This window comes from Saccopteryx bilineata, chromosome 1, assembly GCF_036850765.1.
Source record: "Saccopteryx bilineata isolate mSacBil1 chromosome 1, mSacBil1_pri_phased_curated, whole genome shotgun sequence".
NCBI lineage: Eukaryota > Metazoa > Chordata > Mammalia > Chiroptera > Emballonuridae > Saccopteryx > Saccopteryx bilineata.
In genome coordinates this window covers 378,955,294-378,973,541 of record NC_089490.1, presented here as the reverse complement: position 1 = coordinate 378,973,541, position 18,248 = coordinate 378,955,294, and the positions used below count along the sequence as shown (strand labels likewise).

Below are 18,248 nucleotides of genomic sequence, written 5' to 3'. Positions count from 1 at the left end.
GAAACAAGAAACCAGAAACGCCCCCTCCCCCTGCTGCCGAGCAGGTGTCTCTGGGTAGATGGAGCACACAGCTAAGCCAGAGGGTCCTCCCAAGCCTGCCGGTTGGCAGAGGTGGGTGGGTGGTGACAAGTGCCCTTGGGAGGGGTGTGCCTGGCTTCCATATGGTGAAAGAGTGTGTGGTCTTGTCAGCCGCCACAGAGGCTGAGCCTGGGTGAAGAGGGCCGGTCTCTTGCACATGGCAGCGGGGCGCCCCGCAGGTGAGATGTGGCCTGCAGGCCCGGGAGCCGCACCCAGCAGAGCAGAGGGAGGCCCACTTTCACACCACGCCGTCCCGGGGGTGTGGGAAGCAGCAGTACTCTGGCCTGCTAGACCAGCTGCCCGCCTGCCCGCCCACTGGGCCACTGGGCTGGGAGCTAGGGCCTGAGAAGTGGGCCAGATGCCCTGGACCTCGCAGCACCCAGAGCCCTCCCTGCTGGGTAAGAGGGTGAAAGGGTGGTGGCCTGCATGCAGTCTCCACTGGAATCTATACCATCCCGCCCACATAAGATGCCACCCTGGGCTCAGGCCCAGTTACCAAAGACACAGCTGCGTCTCCTGCGCTGCGGCCCACGCCGCGTGGACATGTGCAGAACCACCTCTGCCAGGCCCAGGCCCGTTCCTGAGCAGGCTCCATCCCAACGTCCATCCCAGACACGGCCTGAGCCCCACCCAGTCAGCAACGCTACCCCCAGGATGCTGTTCCCAGTTTAAAAGTTTTTCTATGAATTGGTTGTCTTTTTATCCAGGAAGTATTTTCTTTTGTTCCTGAAGAGAACCATTTATGGAAGACAAAACAGTTCCCCATTTCACAAGCCCCTCTGCCTGACGTAGCACCCTGGGGCCCCACAGAGCATTCCGGAGTCAGCGCAGACCCTGCAAACCCAGGGGCAGTCAGAGGGCTTTGCCTCCAGGAGTGAGACATGTGCTACACCTTGCTGCAGGCCAAGGCTGGGTTGCGGATGTGGGCTCCTGTGTTGAGGGGTGGCAAATACCAGTAAACAAAACAGTCTCTGTCTTCAGAGAAATGAGAGTCAAGAAGCAGACAGCCATACAAATAAAATGATAACAATATGGGCTCAGCGCTGGAGAGCGAACAAGACCCCCTACAGGGCAGCGGGCAGGGCGGGCCTCCCACTGCCTGGGGGGGGAGGGGGACGGCGGGGGCCAAGCAGAGGCTCTTTATCCGGTACCCTAACACCAGGGTGACCAGATGTCCAGCCTGCCTGAGACAGCTCTCAATACACCTGCTGTCCTGGTGCTGTTGGTAATAGGACTCCTTTTCTCTCTCAAAAGTGGCCCGGTTTGTGTGACAGATTATTCGGTTACTGTGCCTAGTATCATCGTCCCTAAGAGGAAGGCAAAGGGGCAGAGTCCAGGCAGCGGAAGGCCAGGGCCCCTCCCTCGGCTGAGAGGCAGTGGAGTGTGCTCTTTAGGAGTTGACTCTCAAGGGCGTGCTGCCTGGGGTCACAGCTTGGCCACTGGCTAGGTGCATGACCTCCCCGGGCAGGTTGCTACACCTCTCCGGCCTCGGTTTCCCCATGTGTAAGGTGGGGTGGTGACAGAACAGCACCAGACGCTCAGCAGATGCCCTGCATGGTTAGCTGTTGTGCTTATCTGCCGTTCCTGGATGCCTGGGGGCCGGTCCAGGCATCCCGGGTGTCACACAGTCCACCTCGCATTCCACTGGTGACTTTTAGGCTCTGGTGGGGCCTGAAGGGCGGCCCCCGGGAACAGGCTGGGAGGTCACACACCGCTAGTCCCAACTTGGGTGTATTCTAAACGTATTTCCATACGCATATGCAGACAAGTAAGGGTGACCTAGTGTCTGTCTCCAGCCTGTACCAGATGAGCTCTAATAAGAAGCGTATTTTCCGCACAGAAAGCCCTAAGCACCGCCTTGAACAGAAGTCACCTGTCCGCAGACGGAGACGGTGCAGGGTTTAGCCCCAGTTCTGCGGCAGGGAGACTGCTGGAGCAGATCGGCCTGGGGGCCGGAGAACGATGTCTGCCCAGCTGCGACTCCAAGCTGAGCCAGACTCGTCTGGTTTACCCAGCAATTCTAGAAAAATAATTAGTCCAAGATGTGAATGGGGCTAGAATCGCTCCCTTTGTGCTCAGAGCACAGTCTGACTGCAGAGGACCAGCGTTGGTTTTATCCTCCTGGGACGTTCTGGCTTGGTGTCAGGTCAGGGCGGCGCTCTGGAGACACTGGGGAACCTGGGGCGAGGACCTCAGAGCTGCAGGGCAGAAACGACCTTGACCTCTCCAGGAAGTCTCTGCCTGGAGAGCTGTTGTTTGATTGGTAACAGTGTGGCACCTCGCAGGTTCCGCTCGCCAGCCCCAGCCCAGCTAGCGCGGCAGGAAGGGCGTGGGAGCAGCCCGCTCCACCGCAGGTCCGCAGGTCCGTGAGAAGGGCGATTGCTGGGGGAAATCACCCCATCAACCCCAGGGCTTGTGGTGGCTTCCACTGAAGGTGGAGCAAAGTCACTGGAAGAATTCAGGGCTCAGGATGGGAGCCGTTCTGGCCGCCCCCTCCCTTGATCATTACCTGCAGCTGTCAGGCTGGTCCCTGTGGAATTCTTCTCTTTGACTAAGTGTGCTCATAGCGCGGGCTGGGCTGTGCTTAGCGGCTGATGGGGAAATCTCATTAGGGAGCCAGCCTAAAGCATCCTGGACCTCCCCAGACCCTCCCAGCCCTGGGAGCCAGGCCCACACCCCAGGGCCCTCTGCGCTCCCAGCCAAGGGTGGAAGTTATAAGAAACCACAGCCCAGTTTTCTCAGGGTTGAGCTCCGGCCCAGGCTCCAGGCCCTGCCCAGCCAGTGGGCACATCAGGATCTGCCGGAGTACTCATACCCTGTTCCTTGTGGGTGGGCACAGAGGGCACATACCTGCTGGCCCCAGACTCAGCCTGCCAGTTGGGGACAGAGACACAAGGCCTTCTCATGCCTGGGGCTCGAGTGGCCCATCTGCCAACTTGATTCCTTCCCGGAGGCCCCTGCCCACCTCGGGAAAGAACAGAGCCTCCTTTGAGCTGGAAATTGGAGGCGTTTCCTGTTCTGTGTTGTTAAGACACCACTTATAGGACTGTAATCCCAATAAATCATGCTCGCTGAGTGGGGCAGGGTTTATTTTTATTTTTTTTTTCCAAGCTGCAGGGACCTCTTAAAACCAAAGCCTTAAGAAGTTTATTCTCTTTCAGTTTTTTAACAGGGAAAATGGCTTTTGCAGACCTGATCCTGTTGAAGGGCCTTAGGAGGCCAATGGCTTGATAGACTCAAGCTTATCTAGATGATTCGAGAGAGATGAGAAACTGAGTCAAGACACGTGGGTCTGTTGTTCGTGCCGCTGCTGCACTGACTCTCTGACCTTGGGCGCGGGGCTGGCCTCTCTGGGGCTGTTTCCTCCTCTGACAAGTTCTTCATGTAACAAGTTCTTGTTCATCTGAGTATTTTCTGGGTCTCTCCTCACCCCCACCCCCTACTGCCCCCACCCCACCATAACAATAATTGCTGTTTATGCACACAAAGGCAAATGCTACTCGTTGATGACCCTTTAAGTGGCTTTGTTTGTCATAGCGGGGACTGACCAGATGTGTTTGTATGAATGCGTGTGGGGTTTTGTGGGTTAGGCCACCAATAGTACTTGGTGCGTGCCGGGGTGCAGCCCCCTCTCAATGATCCCACGTCACCAGCGCCTCATATGTTCAGGACCAATGGGCCCCTAGGTCTGTGGTCCTTGTATTCAGTCCTTCCCTTGTGCGTCTGGGGAGCCCTGGGGTCCCAGAGACTTTCCAGAAGTTCACAGAGAGCCAAAGTGATTTTCATCAGAATGTGACTTGCCTTTCCTTCTCATTCTCTTACAAGTCCAGGAGAGTTTCCAGGGGGTGTGGGACATGCAGTTGTGTTATCACTCCGACAGCTGATGGGGTGCGAACTTCTGCATTCAGATGTCTTAACATGTTCTCAGTTTTCATTTCTGACACAGTAAATATCAATAGAATAACACAAATAAAAGCCCTTGGGAGGGCCTCAATTATTTCTAAGACTACAAAGGGGACCCTGAGACCAAAGCTTGGGAACCGCTGTTCCGAGGTACCAGGCCCGGCACAGGGGAGGCTCGGCAGCCGCGGCGGAGCAGAGGGGCTGTCGGCCCTGCTGGCGTCTCTGGCTCTAGCCCTGCAGACACCTGCTCCGGCCCCGGGAGGCTCCTGGCCAGGCGCAGCCTTGGGGAAAGGCAGGAGAGGAAAACAGCCTTTTTCTTTGGGAGGGAACGAAGCAGAGCGGAGCTGGGGACGATGCAAACATCCATCGCTCCCAACCTTGCTCCTCCGGGACCCTTTCACCCTGGACTTCGGACGCAGCTGCAGCCTAGGGAGTTTTTATAGGGATTTTCCAGCATGTCCAGTGAGGCAGGCCAGCTCTTCTCAGTATGCCCAGGGGGCTAGATGAAATTACCAGAAAGGAAATAGTAACTAGGAACCCCCAGGCCAAGGGTAGGATGTTCCTGAGAAAGCCCGTGTATGGCCCATCATCTCTCCTTCGCATGGATCACAGGCCCAGGGGGTGAAAGGCCTGAAGAGGTCCGGTTGGGGGCTGCCAGGACCTTGTCTGTGGGCAGGTGGGCGCCACCCACCACCCCAGAGACAGAGGGACATCTTGGCCCTGGAGGATTTCTGTATGTCGAGAACATCCATCTGTGTTCAAGTCAGGAAACAGAAACCACACCCTAGGTATTTTAAGCAGAAGGGATTTGATGCAGGGAATTAAGGCCCCAACGGAATCATTGAAACGGCCCAAGGAGCAGGTTGGAGGCTGAGCCTCCTGGAGCAACTGCAAGGACGATACAGAACTTGTCTGTGGGGGACATTGGGGGTGCTGCTCCCTCGGAAACAGCCCCTGGGGCTGCAATTCAGGATTGAAGCTGGAATCAAGAAGTCTTTGCTGTTACTTTCAGTGGTTCCACTTCTGCCTCTGAAGCGGAAATAGACATGGAATGCTCTATAGGAAAAAAAAAAAAAGACCCCCTGTTTCATGACCTGGCAGAGCAGAAGCAGACAAAGGGGGCACGGGGACGGTCTCTGCCTCACGCCCATAGGCCAGGTCTCATACAGTCTCCACTTCAGGTTGAAACCAGTTTTGCATACGGAACCCCAGCAGCAAAGGAGTCTGGGAAACGGAGTTTTCAGCTTCTCATGTTTCCAACAAAGATGGTGAAATAGAGGCCAAAAGAGCCAATCCTCAGTATCAAGTTGTAAGAGGCATAAAACAGAACCATCCTAATTTCCCAAGCTCCCTCTTGGATTTCCCCAGGTGCCACTGGGAGGTTGATGCCCCTTCGTGCTTTCGTGGCTGCACTTGGCTGTTTTGTTTCGTGCTTTGTCTTGGCTGTTGGCCACAGTCGGGAAGAATGGCTGGCAATTCCACCAACTGTCTCTCTGTTGACACTTCATTCTCACATGCTGGTGGTTGAGATGAGACCTTCCCCTTGGATGGAAAGGACTGACAGACAGAAGTCTGCCTTTGAGCCTGCCTTCTAGCAAGCTCAGAAATATTGGGGGGCGGGGATTCAAATGGGCACTTGTAATCAAGAAAGATCTCGTAAACAGGTAGTTCACAAATGGATTGTCGGTCCTTTCTAGAATCTACACATCCCCCCATGGAATCCTGGCTTCCCACTGCAGCACAAGAACACTGAGCCCTGGAAAATTGTATGCCATTCTTTTCTGGGCAGGACTGGGGCTGGGTCCAGAACTGAAAACTTGGCTGCATTACACTAAGTTCCTGATCCTCAGCCATACTTTTAGTCATTCAGCAAATGTTTATTGAGGACCTGCTGTGTCTAGGTCCCATGCTGGGGAAGGCGTTTTTCCCCAGGGCGGGATAGTCTAGTCGGGGAGAGACACATTCGTTGCTGGAAGAGAGTTCTCAGGGATCTTTGAGTAGGAAGAGATGATGTTCTTTGGAGAGAGGGGATCTGGTGAGGTTTCTGTAAGTGAGCCTTGAAGGGTAAGTGGCATCTGACGGGCAGAGGTGAGAGCCGGTTTGTGCCCGTGAGGAGGTAGGAATGGTCAGGCTGGGCTTGGGAAGCTTGAGTGCCCCGTGGTCAGGCATGTCCTGGAGAAAGGTAAGAGCCAGGGCTGGAGAGGAGGTTGGGGGGGAGGTTCCGGGCGTCCTCGAAGGCCAGGACTGGCCAGGCTCCCCCAGCCCACGGCCTCTTCTTCACCACACCAATCGCTACACTCAGTGCACCAGTTAAGTGACTCAGACCCAGATCTGTTTTTCTGAAATGACAGAATCAGAACATCAGAGTAACTTCCAAGTGAGCTACCTTCCAGATCCCATCTGATTATTCTATTTTAAAAAGAAATAAAAGCAACCTTTGCTCGTAAGGAGACAAGCTTTTAAAACTTTGGCAAGGACCTGAGCTGTGGGGAGCTGTGCTGTATGGCTGAGGGCAGCTTCTGCTGCGTCCCTGCCGTTGATTTACTGAGTAACTGGGGAGAGAGAATGGACGTCCTTTCCTGGTCAGAGAACCTCTCTGCATGTCTAGGGGAACGATGGCGGTGACAGCAGGGGCCTAGTGCTCAGGGGGCCCAGGGACCCGAGGGAGGGGTGTGTCAGGGGCCCGGGGACCAGAGGGAGGGGTGTGTCAGGGCCTGGCTGCCAGCCCCCGGCCTCGTTTAAAAGGAGGAATGGGGCCCTGGCCGGTTGGCTCAGCGGTAGAGCATCGGCCTGGCGTGCAGGAGTCCTGGGTTCGGTTCCCGGCCAGGGCACACAGGAGAAGCGCCCATCTGCTTCTCCACCCCTCCCCCTCTCCTTCCTCTCTATCTCTCTCTTCCCCTCCTGCAGCCAAGGCTCCATTGGAGCAAAGATGGCCTGGGCACTGAGGATAGCTCTGTGGCCTCTGCCTCAGGCACTAGAGTGGCTCTGGATACAACAGAGCGATGCCCCAGAGGGGCAAAGCATCGCCCCCTGTGGGCATGCCGGGTGGATCCCTGTCGGGCGCATGCGGGAGTCTGTCTGACTGCCTCCCCATTTCCAGCTATGGAAAAATTAAAAAAAAAAAAAAAAAAAAAAAGGAAGAATGGAAGGCAAGCCTCAGGAGGGCTGGGAGTACCCAGAGGAGTGGAGGTCAACTTTGGGGCTGTCACTGGAGAGGGTAGGCCCCAAGGGGCCGGGTTCCGGGGCTGCCTCACCCTGTCAACAGGCAGGGAAGCAATCCATCCATTCTGGGTAGAGCCGCTTGGGTGTCCATCAAGTCATAAGGCCAAAGACTGGCCCCTGGGGCTCCTCCACTGTGAAGTGGCCTCCTGAGCAGGTCTTCCCCACTGTAGACTTGTCAGAACTGGTGGGAGACGAGAGAAGACCTCTCCTCAGCAATGGGCAGGACCCATTGGTGGGGCAGACAGGGAGGGTGGGAGGAGTGGACTCCTGGTGGGGCAGACAGGGAGGGTGGGAGGAGTGGACGGGCCTGCACAGGGAGAGGACAAGGGCCTGAGGGGCAGAGCCCAAGTATGGCTCAACCCCAGGGGGGCACCAGTCTAGTCACATTTCTCATGAGTGGTGCCCCCTGGTGACAGGAGAATACCTTGTGAACGATGCCCCCTGGAGTTCGCAGCTCACAGGCTTTGATGAGAAGCCTCTCCCTCCTTCCCTCTAGTGCCCCACGCTGTGGCCATAGTATCTTAGTGTCCCACAGGCCACCTTGGCCAGCCTCTGTGGCCGTCCTCTGAGAGGACACGCCCTCTGGGAGCACCCCGCCTGGGCCTGACCCTTCTTCCCTGCTGCTCACAGGCCATTCATGCTGCTGCCCCCGCTGATGGAGTGGATGCGCGTGGCCATCACCTACGCAGAGCACCGCCGCAGCCTCACCGTGGACAGCGGCGACATCCGGCAGGCGGCCCGGCTGCTGCTGCCCGGCCTGGACTGCGAGCCCCGGCAGCTCAAGTATGGGACCCGGAGGAGCGAAGGCGGGAGGGCCCCGGCTCTGTGCCAGCCCCTGGCCACCCTTTCTGTCCCTCCCTCTCCTGGAGGCTGGGAGGGGGCACGAGCAGGGACGCAGCGTGTTCAAGCCGCCCTGAGGGCGTCCCCTGTGCAGCAAGCGTGCTGGAGCTCTCCTGGCCGCTGGCCGGGTGCACAGAGCAGACACACGTTTGGAGTTGGGCGGGAGAGCTCACAGTCTGTGATGTCTGCGGGGGGGGGGGGTAGCAGAAGTGGGTCCTTTTCTCTCTTCCTATAATTGCCGCCATTTTCTCAAGCACTTCCTACATGTAGGCGCTGTGCTGGCCTTTCCTTTCCACATGTGTTATCTTGGTCCTCGTGACGACTTTAGAGAAGAAGAAGGGCTATAATGCTCATGTTGCAGGTGGAGAACTGAGGATCAGGAGGAATGATGGTTTGCCTCCAGATACAATTAGCAAAGTGGTCAGGCCCCAGTTTGAGCCAAGTTCAGCATGGCCCCTAGCCTGGGCTCTTACTCTCCCTCCCCAGGAGCCTCACTCAGATTGGTCTCCTGGAGGAGTTCAGAGAAGGTTCCTTCTGGCCATGTTGACCTGTGCGATCTTTGCATCATTTTTTGTTTGTTTCTGACCTGCCCAAAACCCAGTTAGGGCTTTCTCCGTGTTCATGGCAAATGCCCGAATCTCATTCTAGAGCCTAAACTTGCTATACTTCGGCATGGCCGAGGCTCCTGGCTGACACTGCCCGTGGGCAGCCTGTGGTGTGCCCCCTGCAGATGCCCGGCTTTCCTGTGATCCTCACCGGGATGGCTTGCTTGCAGTGGGATTCCGGGCCGCTCCCACCACTGCCTCACCAGGAAGCCAGAGGGGAGGGAATGGGAGCTGAGGACGGGAACGGGGCCACAGCACCCTCTCCATAGGCCGAGTGTGGCCTCCTCTGTGCGAACAGGATTCAGCCAAGCTCTGAGGCCCAAGTCCACGCCGGACCTCCTCTTAGGAGGAGATGGTCTTAGAGGGGACCTTGTTTCCCGGCAATTAACAGCTCCCAGGTGCTCAGAGCACTTCTTTACCATGTTCCTAGAACAACGGAAGTGTGTGCTCCTCATGTCCCTGACCATGACCGGGCAGTCACTGCTGATCGGATAGCAATTCCCAGTCCTCCCCTCCCACCCCGTCTGCACGCCTCGCGTCCGCCTCGCACAACTGTGTCCCGTCTCGTTGAGAGGCGTTGTCCCCGCAGAGGAGTCCACACACAGTGACGCTCCCACTCATGTTCACGCTCTCGCTCACGCCCATGTCTGGGTCTTTCCTGCACAGGCCCGAATGCTGTTTCAGCTCCTTCCGGAGGCTGGATGCCCGAGCAGCTACTGAGAAGTTCAACCAGGACCTGGGTTTCCGCATGCTCAACTGCGGGAGGACGGACCTCATCAACCAGGCGATCGAGTCCCTGGGCCCGGACGGGGTCAACACCATGGACGACCAGGTGCGTCCTGAGAGCTCCACCAGCCGGGCGCAGGGGTCCGTGGGGATTCGTGGGGGCCAGAGTGGGGGCCGCAGTCCTCTCCGGCCCACTCCCAAGAGCTGCCGAGCTCTGTGCGCTGCTCTGAGACCGTACCTGCCTTTCTCGGCTGGGACGTCAGCTTGGAGACCCCCCTAGCGCCCTTTGAGAGAACTCTGTGGCGGGGACTCCGCTTCCTCTCCCCAGGAGGCTGGAGACCGACCGTCAGGGATGGTGCAGGGCTGGGAGAGGCCCAGAGCAGTCAGCCTGGTGGCAAGCAGTGGATAATAATCGCCAAACCCTGTGCCCAAGCACCTGGGACTGCATGCCACGTGCCAGGCCCGTCGACATCCTTGCCTCCGTGGAGTTAACAGCCGCGTGGGAAAAATCTGTAGTCATGAGAAATGTAAACATGTAAAGTATAGAGTGTTAGTAGGAAATGCTGAGGAGTAAAAGAAAACCAGAAATGGAAGTACTGGGGGTGTTTACAGTTTTAGATAGAATTTAAGAGTTTTTGGGTTGCTTTGTTTCGTGTGTTTGCCGTGAGCAACATTTTTTTTTTAATTTTTTTTAATTTATTTATTCATTTTAGAGAGGAGAGGGAGAGACAGAGAGAGAGAAGGGGGAGGAGCTGGAAGCATCAACTCTCATATGTGCCTTGACCAGGCAAGCCCAGGGTTTTGAACCGGTGACCTCAGCATTTCCAGGTTGACACTTTATCCACTGCGCCACCATAGGTCAGGCAATGAGCAACATTTCTAATAGCACCTGTTCCGTCCCAGGCATTGTGCTAAGCGCTTCACACAGATTAGTTCATTTAACCTTGATAGCAGCCCTATGGTGTGGGTACTGTTGTCCCTGCTTTATTGAGAGTGGCTTCCTCAGGCCACACGACAAGTGAGGAGCAGAGCCTCATGAGAACCCATGCAGTCCGGCTCCGTGCCCCTAACCACTCTGGGTGTCCGGCCTGTTTATCCAATGCTGTTCTGTGAGCACTCACCGTGCAGACAAGGGCACTGTGGTTGGAAGACCAGCCAGGAGCATGGGGAAAGTTAGATGGCAGCTAGGGTTAGGTAACGCTGTCAGATGGGGTGACAGCCTGGTCCCCAGCGTGACGAGGCACCAGGTGAACCGCGAGGCCAAAGTGGGCTTGGACAGGTGGGGCAGGAGCGGCCAGGGGGGGGCTTCCTCCAGGAGGGCCTGAGCCAGGCCCGAGGGAGGAGGGTCAGGGGCGGCAGACGGGTAGAGACAGCGTTCCGGGGAGGGGAGACGATGGGAGCATGCAGCGGGGACCATGGCGGCACGTGCTGGGACAGGAGAGCCCGGGAGACTGGGGGGCAGCGGGGAGGCCACCGGCTGGGGGACACGTCTGCCAGAGGCACCGCTGTGAACGCAGGTTCCAGGGCTCTGTCGGCACTTTCCTCGGCGGCGGGGGGCGTCTTCCTCGGGAGACCCGTGGCCCGTGGCTTCAGACACACCTGGGTTTCAGTTCCAAGTCCTGGCCATGGCCTCTTGGGTGAGCAGCCCTTCCCCTCTGAGCCTCAGTTTCCTCACCTCCACCATGGGGGATAAGAGTACCTGCCCGTAGGGTTGTCAGGAGGCTCTGCCCTCTGGGGAACGCTCAATAAATATTCATTCCGGCTTTTGTTGTCCACATGATGGCGACGGTGATTATCCCTGGAATCTATTAATCAGCCTCTTCCTATTCAGCCTCTTTATGTTCCTGAAGTAGGTAAGGGCCCAACACACACAAAAAAGTAGTTTCTCCTCACAGGCTCCTAGCCTGCTTTAAGCTCCAAATTGTGTACAGATGTGTGGAGAAGAAAGCCGGGCATGTGCGGGGGGTTGGGGAGGGTAAGGGGAACAGAGCCAAAATTTTGCTCTGTGGCCGTGGGCTTTGCTCTAAACGCGCGATCCTGCTTGTTGCCTCGGCCTGGGTATTTATACAGTGATCTGTGGGTAAACAGGCCTCTCACCCGTGATTAATCTCAGGCCATTTCTTTATCTCTGGGCATGAGGCAAGGATTTATGAGGTAAGGAGATCTTGTCTACACACAAATAACCCAATAAATAACAGCACGGGGCCCCAGACGACCGCGTGCCAGGACCCAGCTATGGAATAACACTTTCCACCGCTGCCTGTGCTGTTGCTGGCCTCGGAGGGAGACTCCTGGCCAGGAGGAACCCCGCCAGCCACCCACCGAAGGGCAGGGAGGGGCCTCGGCTTTCGGAAAAGCTCTGCGCTTCCTGGTAGCACAGGACGCTGCAGTAAAACACCCCTCCACCTTCCCTGAGAAGCTCCCGAGGGAGAGCCGCCCTGCTCAGGTGGGCCTGGACTTCTGCTCTGAGTTCTTCTCTCGCTCACTGTGAGGCCGTGGGCAAGGCAATGCCCCTCTCTGCTCCTCTGTAAAATGGGGATCACAATGGAACCTCCCCAGTAGGGGTGTTACGGTGATTTGAGATAATGCGTGCAGACCACTTCACACAGTGATTGGTGTGCACAGGGCCTGGGTCAGGATGTGGCAGTTAATACGGTAGCAGTGGCAGTGGTATCTTAGTTAAGGTAAGCTTGCTCTGTACTAAGCATTTTACACGTAGTAACTAATACCCTTTACAACAACTCTGTGAGGTAGATGCTGTTGTTCCCCCCCCCATTCTAAAGATGAAAACACTGAGGCACAAAGAGGTACAAGTAACTTGTAGATAAAGTTTACAACTCCCCTTGACAGAGGTGCCTTGCACCTGAGTCTGGCCACATGGCCTGAGCTGTCACCCGCCTGGTGTCCTGCAGTGCCCGTGGAAACACTTGCCCCTCACCCTCAGATGGCATATGTCCAGTGGGCCAGAGGAGGCAGACAGCCCACACAAGGCCCTTGGGCCTGTGGTTTCTGGGGCAGAGGCCTATGGAGTGGGTCCCCAGGTCCTGCTTCCAGGTGGTTAGCTGCTGCCTCTGGTTCCTACAGGGCATGACGCCGCTGATGTACGCCTGTGCTGCTGGGGACGAAGCAATGGTCCAGATGTTGATCGATGCTGGGGCAAACTTGGACATCCAGGTGCGTGAGCCCCACAGAGCTGCACCCAGGGCCCTAACCCAGCCAGGAGACCACTCCAAGGTCTCCACCAGCCATACTGCATGCTGGGTGCAGTGTCTCAGAAGGCTAGAAATACAAAATGCGTGGAGATCACAGTTAGCAAAGATTTGGGCTTTCAGAGAAGGGGTGCACCAAAGGAGGGGGTCGAGTAGAGAAAATGGCCATGATTCTATTACTGTAGCACCTTTTAGCTTTCATCAGCCTAATCCCCACCCATCCCTGCCATCCCCACATGCTTCCTGCTCTGCCTTTCTCTGAGGCATGAAGAGCTTCCTCTGCCCCGGGCGGACATCACTAATTGAACATCCTTTAGCACCTTGTCCACATGGTACTCCAGGCACACATTGCCAATTGAATGTGGGAAGCACCTGAGTTGATTCCTAGTCACCATCCCTGCAGGGTACCCTCTGAGCTCACTCAGTGCCAGTGTGACCTGCCTCACCCAAGAAACACTGACTGACTGTGACATTTCCCCAGGTTCCAAGCAATTCTCCCAGGCATCCCTCCATTCACCCCGACAGCCGGCACTGGACCTCGCTGACGTTTGCTGTGCTGCATGGACACATCTCTGTGGTGCAGGTGAGCTCCTGCCAGGTGTGCAGGCTACCCTCCGCTTGCTGAGTGGGCTAGGCCCCAAGCACAGCCCCAGCTTCCACCAGGTGAGCCGGGGCCTCAACTCTGAGATACCAGAGTCACTACGTAAGTACCTGGGCAGCAGGGCAGAGACCCACCAGGCTTGTCTATTGGAGAGGGCTTTAGTGTGAGGACGCGTTTGGGATGTTCAGGAACGGGGCCCAGGGGCAGGCAGCCCCGGGCCTGCCTGGCACCTCTGTCCTCGGTCGGTCCCAGGGCACGTCACAGCCTGAGCGTGTGTGCTCACTTTTCTCTCCGCCAGCCCTCTTTCCGACCCTTCCCCTTCCTGCTCCCTCCTGAACGCCCACAGAGCCACCCCCGTCCACACCGCCCTCCCGGTCCTGCCTCCCCCCATTGACAGGCTCGGAGCGCCCCTCTCCCCTCCCGAGGGAAGACTCAGATTGGCACGGCTCAGTTGAGCCACCTTGTTGGCCGCCGTGGCGGAGGCCGCGTGACTGTGTGGCTGGTGTGGGTTCAGGCCTGGCGGTGGAAGCTGTGGGCCGAGCAGCACCCGCCCCCCGCCGGGCGCCGGCCACACTGCCCGGGGCCCCCCCCAGACTCCTCCACTCCTCAGGCTGCGGGTCCTACAGGACCTGACGCTCCTGCAGGGAGTTCCTGTGACGCCCTCCTTGTTCACCAGACTGTGAGTCCTCTGAGGGCAGGGTTCACGTCCGGCTTCATCATCGTCGGCACAGCCCCGGCCTGTAGTAGGGACGCAGCGGGTGGGGGTTACCGGCTGGCTGCCACATCCCCCCGGCTTTTCAGTTACTGCCCTGCCTTCTAAGGACCCGGGCGGAGTTCCAGCCTGGCCCGGGCTGGCCTGCCAGCCTTCGCCCAGCCTTGCCTGGTCTGGTGCCCAGTTTCGCACCGACGCAGCCCTCACCTCCGTCGCCTTGGGGTGCTGGCTCAGCTGTGGTGTCTTGGCTGGTTTCTGACCGACAGCAGCCTCCAGGGGCAGCATCCCCTGCTCCCACATACCGCAGAGGGGCTCAGAGCTCAGTCGGGACCCCCCCCCCCCCACACACACACCTGGTCTCCAGGTGAGAGGCAGGTGGACTTTCCACAGACGGCCAAGAACAGGCTCTGAGGAGGGTTTGGTCTCCAGGAACCTGGGAAGGGTGGAAGGTGGCTCCCTGCAGGGCAGTCGGTCAGGAAAGGGGGAACGGAGCTGAGAGTCACCCGGTGCGGGGGCGGGGGCGGGGGGTTGCTGATGTCACCCCTGCCCCAAGGCAAAGCTGGCCCAGCTCCGCGGGAACTGCTTGCTACTGTTAACCCTGCCCCATGTGTCCTCTGGCGGGGCCTGAGAATGGTGTCCCAGACAGCAAGGTTATGCCACAGGCCCGCCACTTTTCGGCCTTGGGTGGCTCACTGAACCTCTGATGAGGACCCTAAAAGCCACTCGTTATTGAGCCCCTGTGGAGAGGCGAGCACCATTGCACCTAACCCCCAACAATGCTGCAAGGGAGGCCTCTCCCCATTTTCCAGATGAGAAAGACTGAGGCTGAGAGAGCTGAGGTGCCTGTCCCAGCTGACTCCCTGGCCCGGCGGCCTGCCTTAGACTCGGCTCTCTCTGACTGGAACGCCTCTGCCTTCACCCCCACCTCTGCTGCCGCCCAGAACCTCAGTTTCCCCAGCAAACAGTGAAGGGGACACAGCACTTTGCTCTGTTCATCCGCATGGGTCCTTAGGAAGGTCACTGCAGAAATAGCTCAGAGGTCCCCACAGCTTAAGGGCTTGGGCCAGGGCTGCAAGAGTGGAGGTGAACATTCCAGAAACTGGGAGCCCTGAGGGTAACCTGCAGTTCTGAAGTGCCGGTTCCTTGGCCGCCTGGGCAACCTGAGTCAAGTCCGTCCCCAAAGCCCCCTGATGCCCACCTCACAGCCCTCACCACACTGACACGTCCTCCCTGTGCCCACAGCTGCTGCTGGATGCCGGTGCCCACGTGGAGGGCTCGGCGGTGAACAGCGGTGAGGACAGCTACGCGGAGACTCCCCTGCAGCTCGCCTCTGCGGCTGGTAGGTCCAGGGCCGCCCTGCCCAGCGAGGGTCCCGCTGCCTTAGGCTCTACCTGCCCCTCCCCACTGCGTCCCCTACCCTGGCTGGGCCTATAAGACATCTCACACATTGACCCCTGTGGTGAGCATTGGGACCCCTCCTCGGGGGGCCCCCCTCACCCCATCCACCAGCGTGTCTGCCCAGACAGGCCCCAGGGACCTGGGACACGGGAGGTGGGAAGGTCCTCAGCCTGCCTTGTCCCTCAGGGAACTACGAGCTGGTCAGCTTGCTGCTGAGCCGCGGGGCCGACCCCCTGCTCAGCATGCTCGAAGCCAACGGCATGGCCTCCTCCCTCCACGAGGACATGAACTGCTTCAGCCACTCAGCTGCTCATGGCCACAGGTACCCGCCTGGGGTGGCTGCCCCTGGGATGTGGGGGGACAAGACGGGCCTCGGTCCCCCAGCGGGGAGAAGAGCTGGGCCTGGAGCTCCTCCCCGACGTGGGGCGGGGGAGCTGCTTGTGGGCAGGCCCGGAGACGCTGGGTGGCGGGGTCCCCGAGGCCCACGGCTGGTCCCTGGCAGGCCTGGGGCTGGAGCCTGGCAGGCCCTCTATCTTCCATAAGACTCTGTGCCCTGCCACTGCCAGGGGCCACCCTGGGGCCACGTCCCTTCGTGCTCAGACACTTCCGCACAGCATGTGGCTTGGCCATGAAGAGGCTCCCGGCGGCTCCGTGGGAGGTCACATTCTGCTCTGGGACAGATGGCGGGCCTTGCTCCTGGGGGCCAAGCCTGCCCAGGGTGTGGTGGGGCAGCAGCAGGCAGAGGCTAGAGCCTTTAGGAAGCAGAAGGAGACAGAAAGGAGGCTGTTAGAAGGCAGGGAAGGGCAGGTGGATACTTACTTCCGTTCTGCCCAGGGTGCTTTTTCCCCTTACTGTCTGCCGATGCTGCTCCCATGCTCACCCACCTACCAGCCTCGCCCCCAACTACCATCTTGCTCGTCGCAGCCTCTCTAAACCTCCCAGCGCCCCGCACTGTCCCCCACAGCAGCCTCTTCACCCTGCATGGAGACTGCCCGCTTACCTGCTTCTCACTCTCTCTGGGGTGTCCCTGGTCCCTCGCAAGGTCTCCGGGCCACTAGTTTGGCTGCCTGGCACAGCCTGGCCTTTATCACAGAGTGGGTTTCCCGAAGGAGGTTCGACCCCTGGTGACCTTTGGGCATACCCACGCCACAGGCACCCTAGTCCCAGCCACCAGGTGTGATAGAATGAGCCTGGGGCTTGGAGCCAGAAGTCCTGGGTCTGTACTCCTGCCCAGTGTGACCTTAAGTTGTATTGATCACCCATAAATAGCAATGTTCATGGGATCTCACAGGGTTAAGTGGGATAGCATATGGATCTCACAGGGTTAAGTGAGGTAGTATATAGGATCTCACAGGGTTAAGTGGGGTAGTATATGGGATCTCACAGGGTTAGGTGGGGTAGTGTCTGGGATCTCACAGGGTTAGGTGGGGTAGTGTCTGGGATCTCACAGGGTTAAGTGTGATAGCATATAGGATCTCACAGGGTTAGGTGGGGTAGTATATGAGATCTCACAGGGTTAAGTGTGATAGCATATAGGATCTCACAGGGTTAGGTGGGGTAGTATATGGGATCTCACAGGGTTAAGTGGGGTAGTGTATGGGATCCCACAGGGTTAAGTGGGGTAGTGTATGGGATCTCACAGGGTTAGGTGGGGTAGTGTATGGGATCTCACAGGGTTAAGTGGGGTAGTGTATGGGATCTCACAGGGTTAGGTGGGGTAGTGTATGGGATCTCACAGGGTTAGGTGGGGTAGTGTATGGGATGTCACAGGGTTAGGTGGGGTAGTATATGGGATCTGATCTCACAGGGTTAAGTGGGGTAGTGTATGGGATCTCACAGGGTTAAGTGGGGTAGTATATGGGATCTCACAGGGTTAAGTGGGGTACTGTATGGGATCTCACAGGGTTAGGTGGGGTAGCATATGGGATCTCACAGGGTTAAGTGGGGTAGTATATGGGATCTCACAGGGTTAAGTGGGGTAGTATATGGGATCTCACAGGGTTAAGTGGGGTAGCGTATGGGATGTCACAGGGTTAGGTGGGGTAGTGTATGAGATCTCACAGGGTTAGGTGGGGTAGCATATGGGATCTCACAGGGTTAAGTGGGGTAGTATATGGGATCTCACAGGGTTAAGTGGGGTAGCGTATGGGATGTCACAGGGTTAGGTGGGGTAGTGTATGAGATCTCACAGGGTTAGGTGGGGTAGTGTATGAGATCTCACAGGGTTAGGTGAGGTAGTGTATGGGATCTCACAGGGTTAAGTGGGGTAGCATATAGGATCTCACAGGGTTAAGTGGGGTAGCGTATGGGATCTCACAGGGTTAAGTGGGGTAGCGTATGGGATCTCACAGGGTTAAGTGGGGTAGAGTATGGGATCTCACAGGGCTAGGTGAGGTAGTATATGGGATCTCACAGGGTTAGGTGAGGTAGTATATGGGATCTCACAGGGTTAGGTGAGGTAGTATATGGGATCTCACAGGGTTAGGTGGGGTAGAGTATGGGATCTCACAGGGTTAGGTGAGGTAGTATATGGGATCTCACAGGGTTAGGTGAGGTAGTATATGGGATCTCACAGGGTTAGGTGAGGTAGTATATGGGATCTCACAGGGTTAGGTGAGGTAGTATATGGGATCTCACAGGGTTAAGTGGGGTAGAGTATGGGATCTCACAGGGTTAGGTGAGGTAGTATATGGGATCTCACAGGGTTAGGTGAGGTAGTATATGGGATCTCACAGGGTTAGGTGAGGTAGTATATGGGATCTCACAGGGTTAAGTGGGGTAGAGTATGGGATCTCACAGGGTTAGGTGGGGTAGTATATGGGATCTCACAGGGTTAGGTGAGGTAGTATATGGGATCTCACAGGGTTAGGTGAGGTAGTATATGGGATCTCACAGGGTTAGGTGGGATAGTATATGGGATCTCACAGGGTTGTGGGGTAGTATATAGGATCTCA

General features: G+C 57.4%; 1 protein-coding gene across 1 annotated transcript in view; it reads left to right on the top strand.

Moving 5' to 3' along the window:
* ABTB2 (ankyrin repeat and BTB domain containing 2) overlaps nucleotides 1-18,248 on the top strand; it is a 181,144-nt gene that overhangs the window by 151,395 nt on the left and 11,501 nt on the right. Inside the window, exons 4-9 of the mRNA XM_066251255.1 lie at nucleotides 7,834-7,986; nucleotides 9,315-9,480; nucleotides 12,459-12,548; nucleotides 13,065-13,166; nucleotides 15,139-15,235; nucleotides 15,481-15,616. Of these exons, the coding sequence (XP_066107352.1) occupies nucleotides 7,834-7,986; nucleotides 9,315-9,480; nucleotides 12,459-12,548; nucleotides 13,065-13,166; nucleotides 15,139-15,235; nucleotides 15,481-15,616 (744 nt within the window). The remainder of the gene's footprint in view (nucleotides 1-7,833; nucleotides 7,987-9,314; nucleotides 9,481-12,458; nucleotides 12,549-13,064; nucleotides 13,167-15,138; nucleotides 15,236-15,480; nucleotides 15,617-18,248) is intronic.